Source organism: Microchirus variegatus (genome assembly GCF_963457635.1).
Source record: "Microchirus variegatus genome assembly, chromosome: 20".
Lineage (NCBI taxonomy): Eukaryota > Metazoa > Chordata > Actinopteri > Pleuronectiformes > Soleidae > Microchirus > Microchirus variegatus.
In genome coordinates, this window is record NC_139821.1 from 13,445,613 (window position 1) to 13,471,168 (window position 25,556).

Genomic DNA, 25,556 nt, shown 5'->3' on the forward strand with positions numbered 1-25,556 from the left:
TATGTAAACACCGACCACATGAAGACGTTCATTACTGGTAATGATGATGCATTGTTGCTTGGTACGTGTCAATAAAGACTCTTTAAATCATGTTTTATGACACCAAAAGTTATTTGTGCATGTGACACAAGGTGTCACATTTACCAAAGTGTACTGCAGGTCCTCTTTTCAGCCACAAGAGGTCATTGTGGTGCCATGTGCCTTTCAGTCAAATGTCAGAGGTTGTATCATCTTCTTTCCAGTGTACTTGATTTGTCTTGTTGGATGTTATGCATGCACTTGATTATTAATTAATTAATTAATTAATTAATTAATTTAACTTCGGCCAGACAGATTATTACAACAAATACTCATTTTAGGAAAAAACTGAACACATAATCAAGACTTTTATTTATCAATAAAAAACTGATGTTCTAAAAATCTAATGGATCAAACCATTCAATAACTGACAGGGTCACAGTACCTGTGTGATTGTTCCTTTTTTCAATGCATATTAAATTAATAAATCGGCAAAAGTAACTCCTTTATCTTCCAATTGGATATAAAGTCTTATTGACTCTGTCATAAAGTCTTGCTTTATAGACTTTGACATAAAGTCTAACAACACGCATTCTAAAGTCACAACTCTTTTGTACTTTATTCGTTTTTGCGTTACTAGATAAGATTAGATTAGATAGATAGATAGATAGATAGTAAAAATACTATCATTTATTTATTTATTTATTTATTTATTCATTTTAAAAGTGCGAAAGAGAAAGAAAGTGCGAAATAAATAAATAAATGATTTTCGGACTGTCCTCCCTCTGAGGCTCAACAACCTCTCAACTCTCCGGCAACACCCGAACCGAGCCGAAGACTGCCGAACGCGACGTCACCATATCTCGTTCTTTCGGTTTTCGCTCGCCGTGAGAGAGAGAGAGAGAGACTCGCAGCAGCAAAAGCTACGAGAAGGAAGAGCAATGGCGACACTGGCTCGCCAAATACCAAGTCCGGATAGCTTCATCTGCGAGCCTTGGTCTTCCTTCGTCCGTGCAGCTGAATTACGTCCTGTTGACAGTAAGTTCGTACGTCGCGAACGTCGTTGTTTTCGCCGCGAAACTGTCGGGAAGTGCGTGGTTCCCCCCAAACTGTCTGTGATTGAGTTGGGAAAGCAGGCAGGTTGTCTGTTTGTCCGCCTGTCTGTCAGAGCGCAGCGGAGTTACTGTCAAAAAAAAACCCCAAAAAAAAACATTACGACCACACAAATATCCCAACATTCACGAGCTTGTTGCGTTCGACAACCGCGGCGCTCGCGACGCGGCACAGTCGCCGTGCGGCGGAGAATACGCTGCCTTTGACGCGTGCGGCGGCGATAATCCGCCTCAAGTGTCCAGCTGTAAGTTTGTTAGCTTTGACAGCTCCACTTGATTTAGGAAGCCCAGCGCTGGCGCTAGCAAGCTAATGCTAAACAGTGAGTGTGTGCTGCAGCAGCAGCAGCAGCATGGCTGCACGCATGGCCCCCAAAGTTTGTTGTGAGTGAGTGAGTGTGTGAACGCTGCCTGCTGCCGTTTGTGTTACTTTTAAAGTGGCTGTTTGTGTGTTTGTTTGCAGACTCAGACTCGTTCTCGGGTGATAAAGAGCTCCACTGCCACAGAGAAGCTGCTCCGCTTAGCACAAAAGGTAAGGAAGTGCACACTAACACCATCACTGTCATCATAGTGAGTCAACCCACGGCTGAATGTTGTTGTTGTAGTTGTTGTTGCTGCACATGAGGGTGGTCAGGGTGTTCCTCTTTAGACTCTACTCCAGGAAAGAAACAGACAAAAACCAGCATGTTACAAAGGCACAACAACTTTATAATATACAGTATCTAAAAATGTCCATCTATGCATTTTTTCTCTCTTTTGGTTTCTCCATATTCTGGATGTGGACTCTAATGCTGGGGCCAGTTTAAATTGTTAATTAACAATGATCAATGGGGATTATGTACCTTGCTGGGGGGGCGGTACCCTAGTCCAGGACTATTCAACTTAAGGGCCGGGGGCCAGAACCGGCCCTTCAAGCAATTTGGACCGGCCTGCGGCCCATTAACCCATAAATAATGAATGTATTCAAAATCAAAAAGCCAATAAAACCATAGCTTCGCCTATTTCTGGCACTTTGTGACACTTTGCGTCCCTTTTTGGCAAATACTAGTGCAGCTGTAATTGTAGGCGGCCTATGTACCAGAATATTTTGCACTATGACCCAACTGTAGCGGTACCTGTGTATTGTTGGTACTGTTACTTATATTTCTGCAAAAATAGCCTACTGTGGTCATTGTACCTTAATGTGTTTTTATATTGTTACCTTAAATTTTGTAAGAGCCGATTGTGACTCTTATACCCGAATGTTGTTGGTACTGTAACCTTTTTGCACTATACGCAACTTTTATTGTACCTGAATGTTGGTGGTTTTGTTACTTACCTTTTTTTTGCACAAAACTAGGAGCCATTTCATTAAATAAGTGCTAAATAATTTATAACATTTTGTATCTATTTGTATCCGTTTACTGTACATGCAACACAAAATAGTGGTACAGGGGTTGACCGGCCCACTGGCTGGACAGCCTTCCGAAAAGCTGGCCCCTTCGACCTACTGTGTGGAGTTTACATTTTCTCCCTGTTATGTGTGCGTGCAGGTTTTCTTCGGGCTTCTCCGGTTTCCTTCCACAGTCCAAAAACATGCTGATGTTAAATTCAGTCTTTCCCAATCCTGGTTCATCAGGGACCCCTTGTCTTGCATGTGATTTTAAACAGATTATCTGGGCCAAATTTTCCTGTAGCATCTCTGTAGAGTCTTTCTGATTCTGAACAGCGATTGGGGCTGTGAGCATAGCCCCGGAATATTCAATGAGGGCGAGTTGACAGGAAAATGGATGTTGCATACTTTTGTTCTTCTCAGCCATCTTGCGATGTTGTTCAGTAGACAAAACTCTTCTATCCCTGTTCCCAGGGCTGACACAAAATAGTCTTCTCTCTCTTTTAATCAATTGAAATCTGCAGAAAAACAACATAGAACAACCCCTCCATCACCATCACCACCCAAAAACATCTGAAACCAGAAGATATTTCACTTTTTAATCTGCAAATCTCCCAACATTAAGGCAAACTTCATCACTCTTTTTTTTTTTTATAAATAAGAAAAAGCTGTCTAATTTCAGCTTCTTAAATGCACAGTATGTAATTTTTGCCACTTGTCACTCTTTCTCAAGCTTCTTAAATGTGAATATTTTCTAGTCTCTTTGCCCACGTAACAAACAAATCATGAACACGGAATAATTTTGAGCACCGATTTCTTTGTTCAACACAACACGACATGTTAAGGCCCTATTTTTAGCTTTTAGTCGAGCGAACTACGAACTGATTCTTCAGGAATCAACAGAATAATCACGTCATTGTAGCAGCCCTGTGACAAATAAATAACACCTCTTTCGTGGTTGTAGTTTCTTTCATAGCAGGTTCATTTTTCTTTCCTCTTCTGCAGGTTAAAAGGCTTTCATTCAAACAGGCAGACTCTTTTTTTTCTTTTTTGCACTGCGTAAGTGTCAGTGTTGTTGAAATAATTTTTTTTTTATCCTGAAATCAGAATCTCAGCCAAGGGCGTCATCAGTGTCAGTACTATTATTTTCATTGAAGTGGTACATCATCTAATTATAGCACACTACTAGAAGGACGTGTCTTTGAGAGAGTTTTGATTTAGTATGTATTTTTTTTTTACTATAATCTACTGCATTATGTGTAAGTATATCTATCAATGAAGTATTAGGGAGCAGTGAGTGGGTGTCCTTCACCCCACCCTCCGCAGCACGGCGTCCTTAGGGACAGAGCCAGCAGTGGAGTTCCTCTGCAGCTCACACCACGTTCAGGTTCCCACAGGAGCACACACACACACACACACACACACACACACACACACACACGAGTCATCACTGAAACTCTGAGCTCGCCACAGCCCTTGTAGCTACGCGCTGACGCACACACACACACGCTGAGCTGGGGAGAGTCTTCTCATTCGCACTGGTCGAATACCAGCCACTCACCCCCTCATCATCCCCCCCTGCACACACACACACACACACACACACACTCACATGCCTCATCTTCCTCTTTCAGAGCCAGACTGGAACAGTGTTTGCAGAATTGCTGATCTGCCGGTAACACGACACTAAAGCCTGCTGAGAGTGATACGCACGTACACTCGTACACACGCACACATGCTCAGCCTTTACACTTTACAAACCTGAGAATCCTCAGGGTTTTTACTCGTGTAACAGCTCGGTGCAAGTACCAGCTCGGTACACAGGACACCTTATAGAGTACGAGGAGTTGTACCTCGTGCTGCTGTCGCCAGTCTGCTTTTTGAGGATTGTTATTAGGGGTGGTGGGGGAGGGCGTCCCGATTCTGAATCGATTCACAACATGACCCACATTTCTGATTATTTAAATGTTATTAAAAAACATAAAATAGAAGGTGCGAAAAAGGCGGGAACTCGACTTCACTGACACGGCGATCGCAACGCTCGACAACAAAACCAAAACAGAAGTCACAGGGAGGATAGAAATTACATGCAACATCGTACGTCACTATGAGAGCTGTAACACTTCATCGATTATTCATAGATTACTAAATTAATCGTCAACTATTTTGATAATCGATTCATCGGTTTGAAGCTTTTTTTTCATGATTAAAACAAGATTTCTGATTTTTTAGCTTTCCAGAACATCGTCATTCCCAGGTTTGACAAGCACTGGTCGACGTATTTTCACATTTTCGGACATTTTATGGACCAAACGATTGATCGAGAAAATAATCTACAAGTTAATCTATTAGGAAAATAATCGTTAGTTGCAGCTGTAGTCACTATAACTGCGCACTTTATCACTGACGACAGGAGGCTAATGTCACACATGCTAATGATGCTGAGCTGTTTGCACGCAAAAAGCACAATTCAGTTTACACTTTTGTCTTTAATAAATGATAATGGAAATTAATTAAACTTGTTTCTCATTACAAATGCACTTTTATTAAAAAATAGCGGTGGCTAAGTGGTGTGTGATGTTTTTACAGTACTGGGTGTTATATTAAGTTATATAAACTTATTTTTCAACGCAGTATAGCATTCAAACATCTGTCCAACCCTAGTGTAGTTGATTTAAAAAAGAGAATTACAATACAGCCTTTGACTTACAGCTGAACTCAACAAAATACCAGGATATGAATCACCAGTCAGCCAAATATACCATGATATACTTTTTTGACCCGTACGGCTCAGCCTTATTTTGGCGTAAGGAGTTGCTATTTAGATAACTGTTGCCTTTCTATTATGTCAAACCAGTCTGGTCAGTCTCGTCAGTGCAAAACTGTCTTGTTGATGCCAGGGGTCAGAGAACTGCCGCTCACTGGAAATATTTTCTCTTTTCTCTGTAAACCCTAGAGAGGGTTGTGCTTTGAAATCCCAATGCCACGTGCAAAATCACTCGCATCAACTCCGTCTTCCTCGTTCTGATGCTCCGTTTGAACCTCAGCAAGCCCGTCTTGACCACGCTGCACTCAGCTGATGCCAGGCTGATTTAGGTATTTGTGCTAAGAAGCAGTTGAACAGGTGTAATTAAGAGTTTCTATGACATGTTTACTCACTTGGCAGCTCCAGCTCGCCCATTATCTGTTGATCAGGAGGCCAGTTTGGCAGATATTGTTGTGTGGTGGTGTGGACCGTGATGTCTCATGTCTATAGGTTTATCTCCCGACTTGACTTGAGCAACTGCCGCTCTCATCTCATTAGTTTGCTGCTCTTTCTATGAAGAATGTGAATCCCTGGAAAGTTGTTGATTGAGGTGCTCTTACAATGGACATATCTATTTTATAACTTAGAACACTGTTGTTTTTTTTCCATTACTATGTTCAAACATACAGTAGGGATGGGAATCTTTGGGTGCCTCACGATTCGATTCCGATTCTTAGGGTCACCATTCGATTCAAAATCGATTCTCGATTCAAAAGATTGATAAATTCAAATTATGGCATCAAAACAATATAGTTTGTATAAGATAATCTGATTTTTAAATAAACAGATTCCAATGATGTAATCACACAAAGGCAAAGTTAAGTAAAAAGTTAACATTTATTCATTCAAAACAAATAAAAACGTACTTACTGTACAAAAGTAAACTGCAAGCAAATACCACAAACTGGTGTTTTGTGTGGTTTTTCGAAATATAAATAGAAAATAATAAAAAAGTGTCTTATAACCTATAGGCAATCTGATGAAAAAAAATAATTTTCACTAACTACATAGAGCAAAAAGTACTCAAAATGTTTGAAATCGGATTGAAATTGTGAAATTTGGAAATACGTCACAGTTCAAAGCTCACTTGGCTCGTTTTTATGAACAAAAATAAAAGACAAACAGTCTAATTTAAATTATTGCTACTTTATATTATGACTAAAATGCTATATAAAATGAATCATAACTTTGACTCCACAACACACAATAAGATGCAAGAAACATGTATTTTAAAGCCTGAATATGTGGATGTCCATATAAGGAGTTGTGTATGATTCCCACGGCAAATTACCAAGAGTGCACTATAAGTGTAATATGAAAAAAAGGCAGTTAAAAAGAGGAATTCCCTGTAAAGTGCGATTTGGGAAACGATGCTTGGAGGATAAATGTCCTAAAAGGAAGGAAAGCATCTTTATTATCATTATACAACTGAAATTGCGATGTCAGATCAGACACTGCGGTGGACCAACCCAAATCCAACCCACACAGACAGGGGAGAGACCATTCCCAGACTGGGAATTGAACCCAGCAGACAACAGTGCTACCACTAAGCCACTGTGCCACCCAATAGGACTCATTATAAGGAAACCAACCAGTTTGTGGAAGAAAGAAACTACCCAGAAATGGCTAAATTGGTCATTCTGATGCTGAAATAGTAGAAGCTAAAATGATTCCTTTATAAAAATAGTAATTTATTCACAAAATGTACTTAAGTATGCTTTGCTTTTTGCATAATTAACACATATTTTGCATGAAGAGAACCATGTCAAAGAGGAAATGACTGAGTTTCAAAGCGCTGTTGATTTGTGATTATTGATTTGGAACGGGCTTATCGTGGACAGATCCATTGTTTAAATAAGGGCAAGGCAATTTTATTTCTATAGCACACTTCAAATTGCTTTGCAATAAAAAAAAGACGGAGAAATACAGCTGCAGCAGCAGCCTTAAAGATATAAAAGGCATAATAAAACACAATAAAAGCATTTAAATTGAGAGGTAAAAGAAAGAGGGGAAAGAAAAGATGTGGTTCAGCAGCGGTGATGATATTTTTTTTTTTTTTTTTATTTAAACGTGGTTCCAGATTTAAAAGACTGAATTGATTTTAGCTGACACACAAACTCTTCTGGGAGTTTGCTCTAGATCAGGGGTCACCAACGTGGTGCCCGCGGGCACCTGGTAGCCCGCGGGCAGCCAATACGGTGCCCGCGGGCTCACTTCACTTCACCTCACTTGCATGTATCCGTATGATCTGTCAGTAAAATATCTTTGATATTGTTTATAAAAACTGGTAATCGTTAGGAGTAAGCACTGGAAGGAATGTGTATGCAGTTGAATGCATAATATTAATCATTTAAATGGTAAACAAACAAAAAAATATTATATGGTAGCCCTCCATATTATTTTTTACCCTTAAGGTAGCTCTCTGACTCAAAAAGGTTGGTGACCCCTGCTCTAGATATTTGAGCAGGCGTAAAAGCTGAAGGCACCTTCGTGGTCTGGATGGTTCATATTGAGCCAGCAGATCAGAGATGGAGTCGGGGTCTAAACCATTCAGTGCTTTATAGACTTAATAATTTATAATCCATTCTTTGGCAGCCAGGAATCAATCCAGTCCTCTAATTTTTTTGGAGATGAGATTGTTTGATTTCGAAAAAGCTAGAATGGATTCCACTGACGTTATCAGTAACGATACATATTTAGTCTAACTGGATTACGCCAAAAACTCACAACACATGGACGCACACATCCGTACTTGTGATTCATCCTCTTTGTTATCCACATGCTAAAGCCTGTTTGGTCGTCAAAATTTGTGTTAATTGTTGCCATGGCGATGTTGCGAGATTCCTGAAGAATGTACTTGTTTTGTCGACGCTAGGTTGCGATTGTAGTTTCACCGTCTGTGACCTGTCAGTGAGGCTGTTTTATTGCTTGTTATAATAAAATCTCCCTGGAAGGATTTCAGTTTTTCCTCTCTGGCTTTTAGTCAAAACCACTTTCTGGTGATCGAGAGGGGGGAGATTGTTACCGAGAAAAAGAGGAAGTTGGTGATGAAATGTGGAGCAGGTTAGAAAAAAAAAAAAAAAACTGGCACTGATTTGTACCATTTTTGTCGTTTAAGCCAGATTTCTATCACAGGCTTCTTTGTAATAAACAAGACACTGGTTTGTTTTGCGTCGAGTTTGTACTGTAGCCTGGATTCTCCAGGCAGATGTGATAAGCGTGTTTACCGTCTCTCGTGTTGTTGCCTCTCTTTCCGAACTCCGCGGCAGTTGTTTGCAGAACGTCGCCTCGTTTTGCAGCCGACTCGCGCAGTCGTCGTTGGGGGAAAAAGCTCTTTAAACACCACCTATGATGATTGACTGCGGGGTCATTTCCTCACTCACTGCTTTTGGTTTTGTGCCTCTGGAACTGTTGCTCTGCGCTTTCAAACTCTTCACATTGACGAGCAAGTTCTACAAAAAGCAAATTGTGATCTCGGGGTGCAGCGGTGGACTTCTTTAGTAGCTCCGAACATGCTTGTTCACCAGTAAGTGAATGTTTTTGGAGTTCATTTTCCGCCTTGTCAGTCTTTTGGCAAACTCTGACACACACACACAGGCAACAGAAATAGGCTGCACACTTTGTTTGCATTTGACTTGGCAGATGCAGAGGAAATTACATTCTTCTTTGCTTCTTTTTCTCTTTAAATACTCCCACGAAAGTCCTTTTTTTTTCTCCCTCTGGAATTTGCCAGAAAAAAAAACATCACATTTTCTTTCTCTTTTTTTTTTATTTATAGCAGCAGCTCATATTTTGTTGTTTAAAAAATAGACAGACATGCACACTGCGGTGATGCTGATCAGCTTTTGGAGTTTGAAAGTGTTTGTTGACCTGCCAACGGTGTTTCCAGACTCTTTGTTTAGCAGCAGCAGCTCATTTCGACAAAGTCTTTCATCTTTACTGCGGAGAAAACCTGTTGAAATGTAAATATTTAAGACAGCATTTCAGATTTTCACCTCGCCTTCCCCCCCCCCCATGTGCGTTTTTTATTTGTCTTTCCTCCTCGCTGAGATGAACACGTTTTTGTACAACATCCCTGATTAGTGACGGAACAATATCAGATATTATCGCTCATAATTTCTATGATTGTCATCAGCGTGAATGGAGATAAACATTAATGTCCCACGTGAGTGACTTTAAAATCCTTTCGAACTCGCTAACATGCAGTCCTTGTGATTTATTTTTTTAAGGGAGCCACATCTTTCCCCATGCTTTATTATGATCTTATTATTTTTGGTCAGGATATTCATGGTGCCAAATGTTTATATGGTCCCATGTCTTTCCCTCATACACATAAACATAATAAACTAAATTTATTTCTGACAAAGGTGGACATTGCAAATCTTCTCAGAGTTTCTCGTGCCACTTAAATTCAGCTCGACTCAGTCGCTCTACAGATTTATTAGATCATACATATTTTGGATTCTAATAACATTTTGAGCGATGCGCTTCCGGTAACACGGCAGTTGCCCTACTTTTAATTCAATATCATTCTTTTTTTTCCCCCACCGCATTTATCAGCTTCACTGTACATTAACATAACTGTGAAGTCATGAAATATTCACTCGTGGGCCATGACACGCGTAAAAGGCGTATGTGACCCTGTAGAATTCATGTTTAAGGATGAGGCACAAACACACATCTGACCTTTACACACACTCTGGTCTAGTTTAATCCGTGTAATACATGCAATAATATCATCAGAGCTTGTTTGACTCCAGGAGGTTTGAGGCTCTCGGGACTAAAATACTAACCACATTGTGTTGGATGTTATTTATTTACAGTGGTATGCAAAAGTTGGCACCCCTATACATTTTCATGATTTTTCTTTATAAATCATTGGTTGTTTGGATAAACAGTCATCAGTTAATATATCGTATAGGAGACAAACACAGTGATATTTGAGAAGAGAAATAACGTTTATATGAGTTACAGAAAGTGTGCAAGAAATATTTAAACAAAAATATTTAATATATTTAATTTTTTTTAAATATTGGTTAATTTTTATTCATATTGCTATTTTGGTCTCTGGTCAAAGAAAGGACATTTTTGTATTATTATTTGTATTTGTTTATTGATGATTTGTATTGGTTGTTTCGTCCATAAAATGTATTATTAATCTTTGAAGCCCAATTATTAATCAATGCATCCATGTCAATAAATCATGAATGCATAAGCTGATAATGACAATAATAACTGCAGTTAACTGTTAACTGCCGTTAAATCCTTAAATCCTAAAGATCTACATATATATTAAGTCTTAACTTGTGCTTTAGCTCATTAATGTAGAACCTAATTACAGAGTTATCTCTTCAAATGGCAGAATTGTGGATAAATATTTCTAGAGGTGTACGATATTGGTCGATAACTGATGCCGATACCAATATATATACTTTTTTCCTCCTGTGCCTGTCTCTTCTACAGTGAAATTAAATTAGCATAATATTTTACATACTTATCCCACAGCAGATGTAGATACACATCTTCTTATTTGCAAAATAAAATAATAGTTGTAGAGTGTGCCAGTATATAAGTCAAGGAGTTAGCAGCCTATTTAGCTGTTGTAGTCATTAGTCATATTGGCTGATAGCCAATATCCCAAAAATATTTCACACAAATGCAATTTTCAGGTTTGAATATCTATAAATCTACATGCTTGAAAGGGAAACATCAGACTTTTGCAACAACAAAAGGTTCTATTAATTTCTGATAATGTGTTTGTTTCCCGTATTCTCTAACTCTTGTTTTCTCTCCTCTTGTCTGTTGCAGAGATGTTTGTCTACAGCCAGTTTCCAGCACTGGACGATTTTTCTCTCGTTGTGTGCCATGTCTGCGATAAGGTGGTCACCCCTCAGGGCATACTCACGCACTACGGTAAGACATGCCGCGAACCATCAGCTCATATTCGTGCATGACGCTGTTGAGGGGGGGCGTCAATTAAATCATTTCAATTTCCAGTTACTCCTGAAAAGTCACCTGAAAACATATCAGCACCATTCATCCTGCACATGAACAGCCACAGTGTGGTTTTTAGACCCCAAATACCCAGCAGGCTGACAGCAGCTGAAACACACTAAATAATTCACAGAATAATCGACTAAATGTGACATTGTGTGCAGAGGCTTTTTCCTCAAGCAATTATGTGTCTTTTTTTGAATTTTTCTTTCCAAACAACTCTGAAACTGATCTGAAAAGATGTTTAATTTCACAATGGGTGATATTTGTTGTTAGTGATTGATTAGTTCTGCCACAGAGGTTGCATTTATGGCTGCGTTTGTCTTTCCATGTTTTGGAGATGAAGGTTATCGTCAAAGGAGGGCATTTTTAGAATGCGTCAGTGATCTAGATCCGATGCAATATTGAGATTTTAGAAATTTCCTTGCTAAATGTTGGAGATTAAGGAATGTTTTCATGATTTTAACTGATCTACCGTTCAGCATTGTTCGATTAGACTCGCACATGACACTTCCAGTGATGAAACTCTCTGACAATCAGTGGCCGGTAGTTTCATCCCGCTTGGAACCAGGTACTATCCCTGGTTCCAGAATAACCCAAGATGAGTTTAGCTGAGCCGAGCCGATTCGTGCAAGAACTGAAAAGTGGAAAAGCCCCATTAATCTTGTGAGGTTGAAGTGTCGTCTCTAATGCACCCTCAGCTGACTCGAGCGGAGATAAAACACTAATCTGACAGCACAGAGTCAGAGTCCACAGATCTTTACATTCGTAGCATATTTATGGTGTAGAAGTCGAAATATTTCCACATGCTGCTTTTCAGATGATTCATGTGAGGTGTTCTTGTCTGCTGTGTGTCCAAAATCTGGCCCGCGGGCAAATCGCGGCCCTCAGTCAGGTTTTGTACGGCCCGCAGCTTCGGTTTTATGATCTATTATTTATGGCTAGGGACGGAGTGTATTTTTTTGTATTTGATCTACAGCTATCATTACAAGCGCACAAAACAGAGACATTGCACTCGCGAGGTAGCTGCATCGCGGTTGTTTAAAGGCGCCATATGTAACAATGTGGCCAAAAACGGTTACTACACTCAAATTCAAAATACTGAGATCTTTTAGGGTTCGTTTTCTCCGCCATTGTCGCTCAGACCGAAGTGGCAATCCATGGTTGCTCAGCAGCTGAGACTCTACTGACTGCAATGATGGTAGACGGCGGTAGGTGGCGCCACATGCCAAAATATGATTTCAAAATATAAACATGATTTGCAGACTGCAAAAGATTTTTTTTTAATGCAAATATTTTGGCTGTACTGTTGTTGTTGGTGAGTTCACTTTGTTATATGAACATTATTCCTGAGTCTCTTTGACACATTCGGAGAATTTATTACATAATGCACCTTTAAATTGCTTGCGAGGGATTTATATTAACATTTGCGCACGTGCAGTCATATTATTTGCTTGTGAGTACGTTTTACTGCTTTCACAACTTTTGACATAAGGTAGATCGTCACTGTGAATGCCCAACAAAGGCCAAGCTGTGATCACAGTGCCCTCTACTGGACGGTGCAGTAATTACTTCAGATAGTCTAATGTGAGTTCAGGCTGTATGTTTTGAGCTGGAACAGGTTTTTAAGGTTTGAATGTGAACTTTCCCCGCTCGTTTGATAGTACATACAACTTTGAGAGTGCTTTCTTTTCATTTTCATTCATGTCATTCTTAGATTCTATAAAGGAAAAATATGAGATATTAATCAATCTCTAAGACTTTATAGAAGTACAATCCAACTTCCGTTCCCCCCAGTCTGAGTCTTAGTTTGTTTTCGATTCTGAGCGCGCTCACATCTGCCCACTAGCTGCTGCTTCCGTCTGTTGGCAGCACGTGCACTGGCCTCAGCCGTCTGCCGGGGTGGGGTGGGGTGCACGAAACGTGGTCATGCTTAACGAACACACACATACGCACGCACACACACACACACACACACAGAGTTGTTTCACACACTCACACACACTTGCACGTGTACATTCTTGGCAGCCCCTGTTGTTTTGTCCCTGCTCTTGTGCCCCCCCCCCTCTCTTTTGTTGGCAGTGTTTCTGCTTGCTGTAACACACACACACCGACACACACACACACACATTGAGTCAGGTAACAACAGGTCTAAAATACACTCACACACTCTCAAGAGTAGAAAATTCTTGAGCCCTCACCATATCGAAATTCCTGAAATTATTAGAAGCAGCCGTTGTAGTGGTCCATCGGGCCAAGTCGCTTGGTGCAGACTTGTGGAAAAGTTGTCCCTCTGAGTCGTTTTTATGACACAATTTTAAACGTTACAAGCATCGCAGTGGCCAGAAATCACCCTGTGAAAAGCCTAATTCTTAAATTTGATGCACGATATACCCAATTACTCTTCGTCATGTCATGAAAGATGCCCTTCCTGACCTCTGCTGAGTGGACCGACTCCAGGAATTGCCCCGTCAAGATACTCTTCAGTTGTTTTATGCGTTTCCTCCGATTGTTGCGAGGGTTCTTTAAATGTCGTGACCCCTCCCCCCGACCCTGTAAGAGTTTTATTTTCTGGCCTCGTTTGTGCTCGTATCTATCACAGCGTCTGCACTCATGCTTGAAATGGACATCAAATCAGCGCTGGAGCTTTACATGGAGACACTTGTATAGATGTATAGGATTGAACGGTGGCGGTGTGGGGGTTGTCAGCATCAGGGGTCAGTGGCTACTAGTTACTCATGCCCAAGTTTGCTTAGTGGTCAAACACAGATAACTGTCCCACCATTTAGGGCTGCTCCATTGGATCAGAATTTAATTGATTGAACCTAAATTATTGTTTATTGTATATATTCTTCATACTTACGCTGCGTGTTGAACTCTGGGATTTCACTGAATGTTTGCGTACAGGAAGTCAGACACTGTTACAACATTTAAAAGCATTATTTTCAGAATAATAGCCCCCGTTTTGTTCCGATTATTTTGGGTTTGGGGCCATAATCGTACTTAAAACGCAAGTTTTGGTTCATTTTACAGCCCTACCACCGTACGTTTTAACCCTGCCTTGTGTCGAAAATGATGCCTGCTGCAAGATTGCAAGTGAATTCAATAATTCTATTCACTTCATCTTGCAAGTCGCCCCACAAAACCTCATCAAAAAACTTAATATATATATGATTTTTAATTGAAATGTACTTAAATTAAGGTTAACATGTATATTCTTAGCGTAAATGGCCCCAGTGGGACCCAGTGATATAAATCCCTCACGGTTGCAGCATTAGTGCCACACTTTCTCTAACGAGCTTGTAAAGAGAGAAAATGCTTGTGGGTGCACATTTAAGCCCATTATTGACAGACCAGGGTGTTTATAAAGACATTCTCCCCCCCCCCCTCCTCATACGAGTTAAATTTGCATGATTTCACAAGTCGTTTGTTTTTAAAGCTGCTGTAATTGATGCCATTTTCCTTTCACTGAACATGACAGAGTAGGGGGGAAAAAGACCAAGTAATGATTAGAGTTTTATATATGAATGAGTTTTTCTTTAAAGGCATTTCTGGGTCTCTGTGGCATGTTCACACATTATTCCGGCTCTCTCATCTGCGGTGATTCCCTTTCTTTTTCTCCTAACCTCTCCCTGCTGTGTGTGCGAGTGTGGAGCGTATGATTAAAGGGTCATGTTGCTGCTGTGGGTGGGAGTGTCTGTCAGACTCTCATGACTCGTCGAGGCCTTTTCAGGTTAATTCCACACCTAAATCCATGAGTGTTGTACTGAATTTGTTGCTCATATTATGAGATGTCTTGGGTAATATATGATGTCATTCTGTTGTTTTGCGTTATTGTGTCGTGATGGAATGGACTCATGAAGGAACACCACAATATAATAGAGGAGGGTGTAGTTGCATCTGCATTTACATATCTACTTCTCAACACTTTTTTTTGGGACAAATAACAGGGTAAATTCTCCAATGAAAATAACCTCCAACTCCGTTAGCTGCACCTTAGTATAATCGCTTAATCTGTCAATCATTCCCTCAATCCCTCGAGTCATTGATTGAGCCAGAAAAAAATGTTTATCACTGTTTTGAAAGCCTGGAAAAGAAACCAGAACATAATCATTTAATAATGGGGGAAAAAAAATACTAATCATGTAATAATCAAGTTTTTGACTCAACAACAAGAGAAATAAACAATTAATATAACAATCATTACAGGGCTGCAACGATTAATTGATCATAAATCAATTATTAGTTTTAGAAGCTTTCTGATTTTTCAGCTTCTTAAATGTGATTATTTTTCTGGTTTCATTGCTCCGTTTGACAAAGAAATCATGAAAACTGAACACATTTTTCAACATTTTCTGACAGTTTACGAACCAAAATGACCAAAACTAGCACTTTTTTCCGTCCGTTTTTTCTAGCCAGCGTTAGTTAGTTTTTCCACGCGTTTTCACCAAACCTTTTAAATACGTAAATGTTCGCCAAGATTGATGCGGTCGCAAAAATCTGTGAGTTTTGTGGCATGTTCAGGCCCTTAAAAATGTGATTCATTTGGCCTAATAATAATAATAATAATAATCCTTTCACTTTCAAGAGTTCTAATAATTCTAATAATAATAATAATAATAGTTTTAATAATGTAGTTCTGGTAAATGTTTCCTCAACTTTTACACGACAAACAAATGTCCTGTGGAAAAAAAAAGAAAATCCTCCTCTTTACGAGGTAAACGCCTCCTCATGTTTGCATTAGTACTTAATCTAGAATGCCTCCCCTCCTTCCTTCCAGTGTGCTGTTACATTCCCTGTTTTGTGGTTATTGACTCACTTTTTACTGGATCAATATCTCTGTGGAATCGTCACAGACATTTTCTCTACATGTCCTCACATTCCTCTCTCCGTCTCCCGACACGTCCCCCGGTGCTCTTTCAATGTAAACAAACCCAGCTGAGCTCTGAAAAGCCGCTGCTTCCTGATCAAGCGGGAGCTCCGCCCCCCACAGGATGAGTCGGGCAGCCAATAGGCAGCCGGCTGGCCTCTCGGCATCGCCATAACAACAGGCAGGAGGAGAGCTTAATAGTGAGAGTGCCCTTGTGGTTGAGAGGTTCAGTGACCTTGCCTTGGGCAGTTTGTCCATGGACTGTAAATCGGTACGCACTGCTCACAGGAGCAGTTCTCTGTCAAAACACAATCTATCTTAGACTTATTGTGAATGGATAAATACTTTAAAAAAAATATTCTACATTTATTATTGTAAAAGTGTAAATTTATTGTATTTACATTACATACATTTACACTATAGCTGCCTCTGTAATTAAAGCCAATTTATTTGCAATATAGTTCAGTCGAAGTACTGTAAATTAGGGAGCACATATTCATCATTAACTCGGTGCTTACTAACATGCATAGAAGTAGCATACTAGCCCTTTAATAGTAAATATTAAGCACGTATTTCACCTTATGTAGGAAAAGTCTTAATTCATGTCATAATAGAGATTGAATAAGGTTATGTAGAAGGTGTTAATGCTTAATGATTACTAATAAAGGGCTAGTATGCAACTTATATATGTTAGTAAGCACCTAGTTAATGGTGAATATGTGTTCCTTAATCTAAAGAACTGTTTAAAGCAGTGATTGCTGCATTTTGTTATAGATACTAGGGGTGGGTCAAAAATATCAATTTGGTAATATATCTAGAGCTGAAACGATTAATCGATGAATCGATCATTAATCGATTACTAAATTCATCGACAACTATTTTGATAATCGATAATCGGTTTGAAGCTTTTTTCATGATTAAAACAAGACTTCTGATCGTTTTAGCTTCTTAAATGTGAATATTGCCTTGGTTTCTTTACTCCACATAACAAAGAAATCATTAAAACTGAATCATTTTGGTTTGTAAACAAAACAAGACTTTCGAGAACATCATAATTTCCAGGTTTTCCAAACACTGATCAACGTCTTTTAACATTTTATGAACCAAGCGATTCATCGATTAATCGAGAAAATAATAGACAGATTAATCGATTACAAAAAGAATCGTTAGTTGCAGCTCTAAATATATCATCTTCCTTCCTCATGCAAAAAGTATGTATTTAAATTAATCAATCAATAAAGGCGCTGCCTTTCTGCATGGAGTTTGCATGTTCTCCCCGTGTGTGCGCAGTTTCGGGGTTCTCCATGCAAAAAAACATGCAATATGGGGATTAGCTAAATTGGACCCATATTTGGACCCTTTTTTAACTTTTAACAGACGTTAACATTTTTCTTCAGTTAGACAGATATTGCGAGATATTGTTTTATGATCGTCTTGCAATAAATTGATTTTCACAGAATCGTCGTATCGTGATAATATCGGTATCGGGGGATCATGTATTGCTTATCGTATTTTGAGGAATCCTGTGATTCCCACCTCTAATAGGAGAAACTGAAAGTCTTTTATAGCTTTCCCACAGTATAATGAACAAATTACCTTTTATCGTCATTATACTCGGGTACAATTAAACTTTTATGCAGCTTTCTTTCAATAAAGATTAGAAGTACAAATTATAAATAAGAAAAATAAAAATTTCACCATATAGATAATAGCAATCTACAATTGCTTGCGTTGTGTATATAGGAATGGGACAACAACACAGTTGCAGTTTATTTTAGACCATTTATGAACTATAGCATAGTGAAGAATGTGATATATAGGATGTTTGGATTGTCTCAGATCTTACATTTTTATCTGTCTGTCATCCGATCCGGTAACTTTGACCGATTCCCAACCCTGGTGGTATAAAATGCACTGCATGAAAATCGCACATAGCATGTGTATCTAGCAATTTTACTGGATAATACACACACACGTACACAGACAATTAGTGATTGGTTAGACCTGTGGCAAATGAATATGTTGAGTTGAGCAAATGGACAGTGTGTGGCTGAAATAATGCCCTGACAGTTCAGTCCTACATAGAACTTACACATATAGACATTTTCCTAGTGTGCAGCACCCCCTCCCCCCCATGGAGCTGTGCAGTTCATTATAATGATGTGGGTCCCTTTTTGTGTTAACTTTGTGAAATAAAGTGTGATTTTTTTAAATGTGTGAGCGCTTTTGTCGCTGCATACCTGTGAATGTGGCCGTGGACTTTGATCCTGCTCCTGTGAATACAGCTGCTTCCACTGGCCTATTTACACACCTGCCGCCGCATGTGCTCACATATGCAAATTATACTCTTGTGTGTGTGTGTGCGTGTGTGTGTGTGTGTTTGTTTGTTTGTGTGGAGCCATTTTTCTTTACATTCTGCACATAGACGATCGGCTGCGTTTTACTGTACGTCCAGCCCTTTACGTGATGTTAAAAAAAAAAAAACATACCGTGCGATCGACCACATGGTTCCATACCGATGCTCTCACTCACCTGTTGTGTATTTGCACAACACGAACGTGCACTTTGCACACAAACTGCACAGCCTCCATCACCTGCAGCACGTATGTCGTGCACGTGTGCAGTCTTGAGCAAACACACCGTGGGTTGATCGGTTTGTTCTCTGCCCAGCTTCGTGTTTCGGTGTTGTGTGAGAGAGACACACACATCAGGCCTGGGGAACTCCTATAACTATGACACTTTCATTTCCTGCAATAAATCCAATATCAGTGTGTTTGTATAAACACACTGCATAAAGACTGGTCTGTTCAGCTTTCTCACACGTGCCAAAAAAACAAAACAAAACTTAAATGATCTATATTTGTCTGCATAATTACAGCTAAAACATTTGATTGCGCTAACCCTTTTGGTTACAGATTTTTAGAAATCTGTTTCAACTCCAGAATTGTGATATTTCACAATTCATGAACAGAATCAGCTTAACATGGTGTCTGTATTGGTGTTATCTGCAATCCACACGTTTGAACCCTGTTAATTTGAAAGCTCGTGTTTGTGCTGTGTCCACTTGTGGAGGTTATTCTATTCCATTTTATTTTGGTCAAGCTAAAGCTATTTTCTACTTGTATCATTCAGTTTTGGTTTAAGGAGGACTAGAAAATTGCAGTTATAGATCCATATCAAAATCTCAATAAATCACATCACAAATCTTCCAGCACCCAAGTGTCAACATGTGATCGAATCATGACAAAAGTGTATTAATCCCAGTCTTCCTACCTAATTAATTTCTGAATAAAGAATCCCGTTTTTGTACCTTTTTAATTAGTAATTTGATTAACACTTTTTTTTTTTTTACATCCACTGTGTGAGTGGGCCCATAATTACCATTTCAACTTGTTGTTTTTGCGCTTTTATATCTAATTTAGCATGTTTTGGTGCTCTCTTGGCCAAGGTATGAGTGAGTACTATACTCTGTCAATGACAATACAGTTGAATTTGAATCTGAATATTGAGGTTGTTTTCCCAAGAACGTCAATGCGGTTCGTAATAAAAATATATTGATTAACCACCAGAGGGCGACTTTACTGGTTCTAAAAAGAACTCAATTTGAATAGAAGTCTATGGGAAAATTAGTTGTTTATGACATTTTTTATTTGATTAATAATGAAAGTAAACATTTTTTAAGTTTCAGCTGATTATTTTACATATATGTATGATAATGATAATATTGATTTTATTATAATTGTTGTATTAGACAAGTATAATTATGTTACTAATGATGATCAGGAGGATTTTTGTGTATATTGATTGAACAAAATAGCCTTATACATTATTGGTGCAGGGAGATGTGGTTTTAAACATGTGTAATTTAGATACATTAGTAATCTAATCCCTCTCTTTTTGTCATTTATATTAAGATAAGATTAAGATAAGAAATTAATTTACATTGTCATTGACAGTAAAGATACAGATAATAAATAATAAACATGCATTTCCAAGAAAGTACACGGCAAGATGGCAGCAGCTCTCGCTATTTTCTCGTTTTTTAAACTTTCTCTTTTTTCCGTTTTTCCTACTATTTTAGTGTGTGTTTTTATTATTTATAGTCTTTTACGTCATCATTGTTATGTTCAGTAGAACTCAATGTGAGTTGTGTTAATTATCTTCACATTTAGAGGATTAAATAGACGACATAGCGCGACAGGTGAACTTTAGTTTCCAAAATGTCAAACCTGGCATCGGGAGTTCAGATTCTCATGGATGATGACGTCACGACTGATAATAAATGATGCCGTTTACTGAATGAAATCAGGCACCTTGATAAGGTGGTTTAACACTTTATTTTAAGCACTTTAATGACCATTAATGATTCTCTATGCCTCTCTATGTGTCTGCCTCTGTGTGTGTAGTTGAACCACAGAGTTGTTTTTAATTAGACTTTGGCGTGAACACATCACACTCTCTTGTAAGTATTTTAAGGCAGGGCCTGAGAGAGAGAGAGAGAGAGAGAGAGAGAGGGGAAAAAAAAAAGATGTTTACAGACATACAGTGGAATATTTGGATATTTGTCACCAGCCCGTGTAGGAGTCTGTTTGCATGCATGTGTGTTTTTGTTGCGGCGAGCGTGAGTAATGTTTAAATTTAGAAGGCCACGTGACTTTTCAAGCGTTCGCTCTTATCGGCAGAAAAAGGAAACTCTGGGTAACCACAGCGGCTGTTCGCGTCCCTAACGTAAACAACTGCTTTTCAGCGACTTTCCCGTCAGCGCCGTTGAACCTGCTATTTTGTCTGTTATTAGCCGTCATGAAAACTTACTGTATGCGTGTTGTTCTTCTGGGTGTTTCCCCCCCCCCGCCTCCTATCTATGTGTTTATGACGTCTTCAACCCTCTGTTTTCCATCCAGGTAGCTGGGGTGTAGTTTCCCTGTGAGACAGACAGAGAGACAAACAGTCCTGGACCACACCACCACCACCCCTCCCATTCCCTCCCCCACCCTGCACCTTGCAAAGACATGCATAGCAAAAACCGTAAGTGTCAGCTCCTCGTAAAAAAAACTCCTCCCCCGCAGCCTTGTGACACTCACCTTTTCCTCCCTCCCTCCGAGTCTCAGAATCCTTTTACGTCACTCTATCAGCTATCAGAGAAGCTGCTAATGAGTAAAAGTCTATATAATTGATCTGTAAATACGTATTTCTTACCCTGTCTGGCACAAAGTTGGTTTCAATACCACACTGCATGACTCACAACTTTAATCAGGTTGCTAAAGATGACAATCGCCTCCAAAAATTACCTTCTAGCGCTACAGGATTGAGTGATTCATCTCTTAAGTGTCTTTGTCATATATCTGTGTGACCTCACACGTCTCGCTGATCTCCGTCTGGATTCAGGACAGAGAAAGAACTTGTGTTGGTAAAACAAAATGCATTCTATAAGGAAATTGTGCACAGGAAAATTCGAAAATTATTAATATGAAGCTGATACGGTGCTTGAAACTGTTGAAAATCAATTGTTAAGCTGTGGAAGCCTTTTCCCTGTTCATGATTTACATATTATTATTATTATTATTATGATTAACACAAATCCCATTTTCTTATTACTTGACTCTGAATTGTGAGCAAATGAAAACCCATTATCGTAGCCCGCTATTCATGAAACTACACATGCTTAAATTGAAATATTTTATGAGTATTAATTGAATACAATACAAAAGAATACAAAGGGGAAAAAACGGAGGTTGTTTAAATGAGGAAAAGTCAGTATAATTTAAGCGGAAAATAACCAAAGATATGCACATAAATGTTATCAGTTGTCGGTCAATTCATCGAATAGAGCTGCACAATTTTTTTTTAAAAAACTTTAAGAAATTAAAGCATATTTTGACCAGTATTGCATTTGCGTAATAATTTGTACGACTGATAATGTTTTTCATGAATAATTATATCCCATCCATAAGAGTGTTTGTCAACAAGCAAAAAGGCATTTAAATGATTCAAACTGTTTTGTCTCACATTGTTTTCTTTATTAAATAACCGGTTGTGTTGTAATTCTGATTGTTTTGCTATTAGTTGCACAACCCTACATTGAATCTGCTAAAAAGAACTGACATTTATTTAATCTTGCAATTGTGTGTGTGTGTGTGTGTGTGTGTGTGTGTGTGTGTGTGTGTGTGTGTGTGTGTGTGTGTGTGTGTGTGTGTGTGTGTGTGTGTGTGTGTGTGTGTGTGTGTGTGTGTGTGTGTGTGTGTGTGTGTGTGTGTGTGTGTGTGTGTGTGTGTGTGTGTGTGTGTGTGTGTAAAAAGAACGGAATACCTTTATTTAATCTTGCAATAGACTATATACATACATATATACGTGTGTGTGTATGTATGTGTCTATATATTATGTATATGCATAATAAAAAGTGTTGCAAGCTTCCAATGGTTACCAAACTAAACAAAATGGTTCCTAATGTAAACAGCCATATGTTAACAGTTTTATCTGTTGCAGAGAAACGCCATGGCTCCCCCCTCCCCTCCCGCAGCCCGCTGGTCCCCATGAAGCCCAAAGCGCCGGCAGTGGCCCCCGCTGTGGCCCCCAGTCCTGGGGACATGCTGGCCTTCAGGGTCCCGAAAGATTTCCCTCACTCCCGCTTCAGCAAGGCGCCGCTTGCCGTCTATCCACCGAAGGGGGCGCGGAGCAAAACATGGTGGGTGCACGATCGGCCGATAATTGGCTTTAAAATATATTATTAGATATTTGGCAAACAAGCCAAGATCCCCAATATGGCTTAAACCGGGCGACTGAACAGGCCAACTCTTATTTTTTATGTTTAAAAGTTTTGTACAATGAAGAAAATGTATATCTACATCTGCTGTGTTTTACCTCTTTCTTTCCTTCTTCAGCGTATCTCTTCCAGTCGTAAGCCTCGAGAAGATGCCCTGCCTCAGTCGAGGTGACCCGACATCCCACGTGCGCCTCACCTCCACTCCCTCCTCCTCGTCATCCTCCTATTCCCCGTCGTCCTCCCTCAAACCCGCGTCCCTCACTCCCCCGGCCTCTCAGCAGCGCTCCAGCGAGAAGCTCACAAACGGCCGTGGCGGCGGCGGCAGCGGGCCATCCACGCCGCGCTCCGCCACGCCTCCGTCTTCCCTGGACAGGAGGCCCAGTCCGTCGCGATCGCCGCTGGACAGACGGCCGTCGTCCTCACCTTCCCCTTCCACGCTCGACCGAAAAGCCTCCCCGTCAACGTTGCTTTCACAGCGATCTGGCACCGTGTCGTCAATACTGTCATCTTCACCGTTGGAAAAGAAACAGAATGGGACTAAGGCTTCCACCAAGTCACACAGGAGACTGTCGGGTGAGTTGTTTTCAGTGCTCTAATTTAGGTTTTAAAGAAATGGATAACATTGATGGCCCTATCTGCGGTCTGTAGATGTGTTTTGGGTGAAGTTTTACTACTTTCATCAGCTCATCAGATTACTCTACTAGACAGCATAGGATGAGAAAGGGGAGGAAGACGAGCGCGGAAGCGAGTCCCCGTGTGTGTGTAACAAGCAGATGTTCCGTTTAAAAGAGCTTGAAAGTACCGCATCACTGACTTTAAACCAGGTTTTTTTTCCGCTGCCTCAAGATACCAATGTACCAACAAGGCACTAGACCTACAGAGCGTGGGCGCTGGGCATGGAAATGACAGCTGTGTTGACTGGAAACTATTAATGACACTTTGCATCAGGTATAAGACAGCGCCCTTAGACTTGATTAAATTCTACTACTTTAAATACATGTAGACACACAACCTCACACTCTGACTGGTTGTAGACTTTCACAATGATAACTCGCCTCAATGTGCAGCCACAGATGGGATTGAACGTTTTTAAAGGTAGAGAGATCTTAATGGCTTTCCTTCCACAATAAGTTATCTTTGTATTGTCAGCAAATATTGGCGCTTTTCCACAGTCCAATTTCTAGAACTACTCGGCTTGGCACTGCTCGACTCTGCGCAGTTTTGGGTACCAGACTTTTCCATAGTGCCTCTTCAACATGGGTTGGTGCATCATAGCATGGCATGGCTCTAAGATGGCTGTTTTCAGGATTTTTACATGACTCTTCCATTGACGTCACCCTCTGACCAATCAGCACTTACCTCACTTCCAACCCCAGAGCAGATACTACAAAAAAAGTACTAGGTACTATCGCTAATGGAAAAGCAAAAGAAGCAGTGTAGAGTCAAGCCGTGCTAGAACTAGCGTATTAGAAAAGTGTGTATGTGTTTTAATAGTGCGCTAATCTAATTTTACTGGTGTACCATATGGGAACATCAGCGGTCCCATCAATGAGCCTTGAGGAACCCCACAAGTTCCCTCAAGCCACTGCTGACAGCTTCATTCTTACATTTAAACTTTTTTTTTCTCATCACCTCAAACTAAAAGCTAAGAATATGCATAACATTCTCGTTACATAGACTTGTGATGAATGCTGAAGGCTGCGGTTGTCTCTTTAATCCATCTTTCCTCCTCTCCTGTGTCTCGTCGTTTGCGCCATGTCTCGCTGTGCTCAGAGTGTCTGATTTACACCCTCTAATTCATGCGCTCCCACTGCCAAAAAGCTGCTCGTCTTCTTGAGAGATTCCCCCCCATCCCTCCCACCTCCTGCGTCTCTATTTTTTATCATCCTCTCACTCTCCACCTCCCGCCTTGACCTCCTCCTCCTCTCTTTCTCACACAGACGCTCATATTCTGCTTTGATTTACTTCACGCACTGATGTCTCAGTCTGGATGTCTCACGCTGCTCATCATGACCGTCTTTCTCGCTCATCTTCTTCTTGCTGTCTGTCTTATTAGGTTTCCCCTCTATCATCAGTATCACCACACAAACCCGTCCTACTCTCTCTCTCTAGTGTGAACTTTTTAGGAAGAGTTTGTTTACATCTACAAGATCTGTGTAGTACTTGTACGTTCGTATTTGTTTTTGCATGCAGCTCCAGTTTGTTTTCCCGGATGAAGAAATAATGCGTTTAAAGACGGATATGCAACGTATAACTTACCACAGTACTGTAGAAACACACTCTCACACAGAGAGAGAGGGTGGGGGGTGGGGAGAGAAAACTAGGTCATAAACTGGAGGGTCTTCAAGCCCACAGACCACTAATTCACAGGTAGAGATAAAGGTTCTGCATTGGAACTTTACAAAAAGAACACAAAGATAAATCAAAAACAAAGATTTACTCATCAAGTGAAGGTGAAGACACGACTTTACAAACCTGCGTAAACAAAACCCAGCATGAACTGTTTAATACCATTTAAATAATTCACATCATTTACTATTTAGTCTCTCTTTATGACCCTTCTTTCATGAAACCTGCAATAACTAATGATATGGGCAGTTGAGTTGTCACATGTTTTGATTTATCTG

General features: G+C 39.9%; 1 protein-coding gene across 1 annotated transcript in view; it reads left to right on the top strand.

Moving 5' to 3' along the window:
• Positions 1-928: 928 nt before the first annotated feature.
• Positions 929-25,556, top strand: part of atxn7l1 (ataxin 7-like 1) — a gene marked incomplete at its 3' end in the record, with an annotated part of 32,763 nt that continues 8,135 nt past the window's right edge. Inside the window, exons 1-5 of the mRNA XM_083906811.1 lie at positions 929-1,056; positions 1,591-1,659; positions 11,114-11,218; positions 22,653-22,851; positions 23,048-23,502. Coding sequence (XP_083762937.1) covers positions 960-1,056; positions 1,591-1,659; positions 11,114-11,218; positions 22,653-22,851; positions 23,048-23,502 — 925 coding nt within the window. The 5' untranslated portion in view covers positions 929-959. The remainder of the gene's footprint in view (positions 1,057-1,590; positions 1,660-11,113; positions 11,219-22,652; positions 22,852-23,047; positions 23,503-25,556) is intronic.